Source organism: Corvus brachyrhynchos, unplaced genomic scaffold (genome assembly GCF_000691975.1).
Source record: "Corvus brachyrhynchos isolate BGI_N302 unplaced genomic scaffold, ASM69197v1 scaffold166, whole genome shotgun sequence".
Classification (NCBI taxonomy): domain Eukaryota; kingdom Metazoa; phylum Chordata; class Aves; order Passeriformes; family Corvidae; genus Corvus; species Corvus brachyrhynchos.
In genome coordinates this window covers 176,018-178,855 of record NW_008239671.1, presented here as the reverse complement: position 1 = coordinate 178,855, position 2,838 = coordinate 176,018, and the positions used below count along the sequence as shown (strand labels likewise).

The following is a 2,838-nucleotide window of genomic DNA, read 5'->3' as shown; positions in this document are numbered from 1 at the left end:
GCAGTGCCCAGGCTCTGCCAGGGGGTCCCTGCGGGGGTTGCTCCTCCCTGGCTGTCCCAGTTTGTGCCGGGTGTTTCACAGTGGGATCTGAGCGGGGTCTGGGCGAGCCTGAGGTGTTGGGTGGGCTGTGTGGTCACAGCTGGCCCTCGGGATTCACCTTGGGAAGGGACTCGTGGCCGGAAGAGAGGAAATGTGGGAAGGAAATCCTCAAAGATTGAGTTTGGAATCTGTGCCTGTGCCGGGGGGGGGCTGCAGGGAGGGCTCTGTCCTCACTGGATGCTTCCAGGACCTCGCCCCAGGCAGAGGCAGAGGTGGATTCTGTCAGCCCCAGGGCACTGGGATCCCATCCCGTTCCCTCGGTTTGAATGGTTCTTGTTCCTGTCTCTGCAGGGATGTCCTGTGGGACCTCCTGCTCCTCACGCCTTTGGCCTCACGCCTGCGCTGGGCAGGGAGGTGGAGGCAGGATCCTGGAATCATGGAATGCGTTGGGTTGGAAGGGACCTAAAGCCCATCCAGTTCCACCCAGGAGCACCTCCCACTATCCCAGGGTGCTCCAAGCCCCAATGTCCAGCCTGGCCTTGGACACTTCCAGGGATCCAGGGGCAGCCACAGCTTCTCTGGGAATTCCCTCCCAGGCCCTCCCCACCCTCACAGGGAAGAATTCCTTCCCAATATCCCACCTAACCCTGCTCTCTGTGTGGGATTTGTGACCCCAAAAGCACCAGGAACAACAAACATCTTTGTTTTGAGTTGTATCTGGGAGAATATGGCACATGAGACTCTGTGCCACCAAGATATTCCCTGTTTTCTGTGCTCAGGATCATCCCAGGAGGGCCAGCTGGGCCTATCCAAGGGGTGCTGGACTTGCTGCAGTCGAGTTAACTCAGATTTGCCTCCATTTTGGGCAAAATAAGGGCAGAGGGTGGATGTTTCTCCTTCCCAGCTGTGCCCGTGGGTGGCACCACACACCTGGTGAACCCTCATGGCACCAAAAAATCCCATTTCCAGGGGTACAATTAAGGCAGGAGATTGAATTTACACAGCCAGAGGTGAGTGCTCCAGAAATAGGGTCAGCGAGGAGACCAGTGGGAGCCTGGGGGGCACCTGGTGCTTCCCTCACCCCTTTTCCCATCGCCTGCCTTCAGACTGGGGTTAATTAACAGCCTCATAAGCGTTAACGAAGCAGCTCCAGCCCCTCCAGGCCCCGCTGGACTCTGGGAATTCACTCCTTGTTGATCTTCTTGTTGCTCCTCTAAAACTGAGTTCCCATCTTGGTGGGCTCTGAGGTTTTGCTGTCTCGCCCTCTGGAGCTGGAACCTTTAATCCTGGAATCATGGGATGGTTTGGATCAGGAGGGACCTTGGAGATCATCCAGTGCCACCTCCTGCCACAGGCAGGGACACCTTCCACTATCCCAGGCTGCTCCAAGCCCCAGTGTCCAACCTGGCCTTGGACACTTCCAAGGATCCAGGGGCACCCACAGCTGCTCTGGGCACCCTGTGGATTCCTTCCCCAATGGATTATCCATGAATTCCTCCAGAGCAGCATTCCTGGGGGTTCCCACAGTGGCTCGCACACATCAGGATGTCCCCACTGTCCCCACACCCCAGGTTTCCCCTGCTGGAAATGGGAATCTGGGAGCAGCACCTGCTGAGGCATCACGGAGGGAGGCAGTGGCAGGGATCGGCCTCGGCGTCCGGCGGGGAGATGAGCAGCAGCGAGCCCGGCACGCCCGCCCAGACCCCGCTGGTGGCCCCCGCCACCCCCACGCCCTCCCTGGGCTCCCCGGGGGCACCCCCGGTCCCCTCGCCCACCAAGGTGAGCTGTGCCCTGCCCTGAGCGGTGCCCAGGTGAGCTCTGAGGGAGGAGAGAGAACCGCCCCCAGCACTGGGAGGAGGAGGAAAAAGGGAGGAGGGTCCTGGGGGTGGTCACCAGGCTTGGGACTGCCAGAGCTGGCCAGGACAAAGGCAGAGGCAGCACAGCTGGGAGGACACTTCCAAAGAGAATTCCCAGTGCACTTCCATCTCTTCCCGGGTCGCTGTGGGACACAGGTGGTGTCAGAGCGGTTTGGTGGGTGGGGGTCGAGGCTCTGAGTCAGAGCTTGATCCTGTTAAATCCAGAGGGTCCAGTTGGGAACGTCCACTGGTGTTGGGAGAACTGGGGTGGATGCACTGGAGGCCCTCCCGCCTTGGGATGCAAAGCCCACCTGGAGAAGTCCAGTATTTCCCAAATTTAGGGATTTCTAATCGTTACAGAGTTATTCCAGCTTTGATCTTTAAAACAGTTTTCCATCACTTCCATCCTGCTCTGATTAATGAGTTAATTAGAGCTTGGGAGAGATTTGGGGCACGAGGCCAGGGAGGGAAGATTTTTTTTTGCGCCGGGATTGTGTGTGGAAGGGAGAGCTGGAGAAGGCACCTCGGGGTGGGAACAGGGGCTGTCCCCACCAGTGTCCCCAGTTCCCAGAGCTCTCTGGGAACTGGTTTCTGTGACTGGCTGCAGAAGTGGCTCGTTTGGGGACATCGGAATGTCCAGGCTGGAAAAGCAGCAGAGGAGGAATCTGTGGGGTGTTCCTGCACTGCACGCAGGATTTTTCCAAGCCCTGTTTCTTGCTGTCACCCGGCTTTGGGATTTGAAGCTTTAGCCCTGTGGCAGCTGCCAGGGAGGGGCGGTCACATCCCCTCATCCCTGCAGCCCTTCCCTCAGGAATGCTGGCATCAGCCTTTCCCTGCCCTGGGAGCTGAGCTGCTGGAAAAGGACCTGGATCAGTTTTCCCTGGGAGGAGATCACCTGGGAATGATGTGGAGGGCGGAGTGGGGTTCAGGCGGCAACGACACA

The 2,838-nt window shown here is 58.7% G+C and overlaps 1 protein-coding gene across 1 annotated transcript in view; it reads left to right on the top strand.

The window, feature by feature from the left end:
- The window catches only part of DCTN1 (dynactin subunit 1), a 51,114-nt gene that overhangs the window by 27,448 nt on the left and 20,828 nt on the right, over positions 1–2,838 (top strand). The window contains 1 exon segment of the mRNA XM_017742383.1: positions 1,541–1,818. Within this exon segment, the coding sequence (XP_017597872.1) occupies positions 1,541–1,818 (278 nt within the window).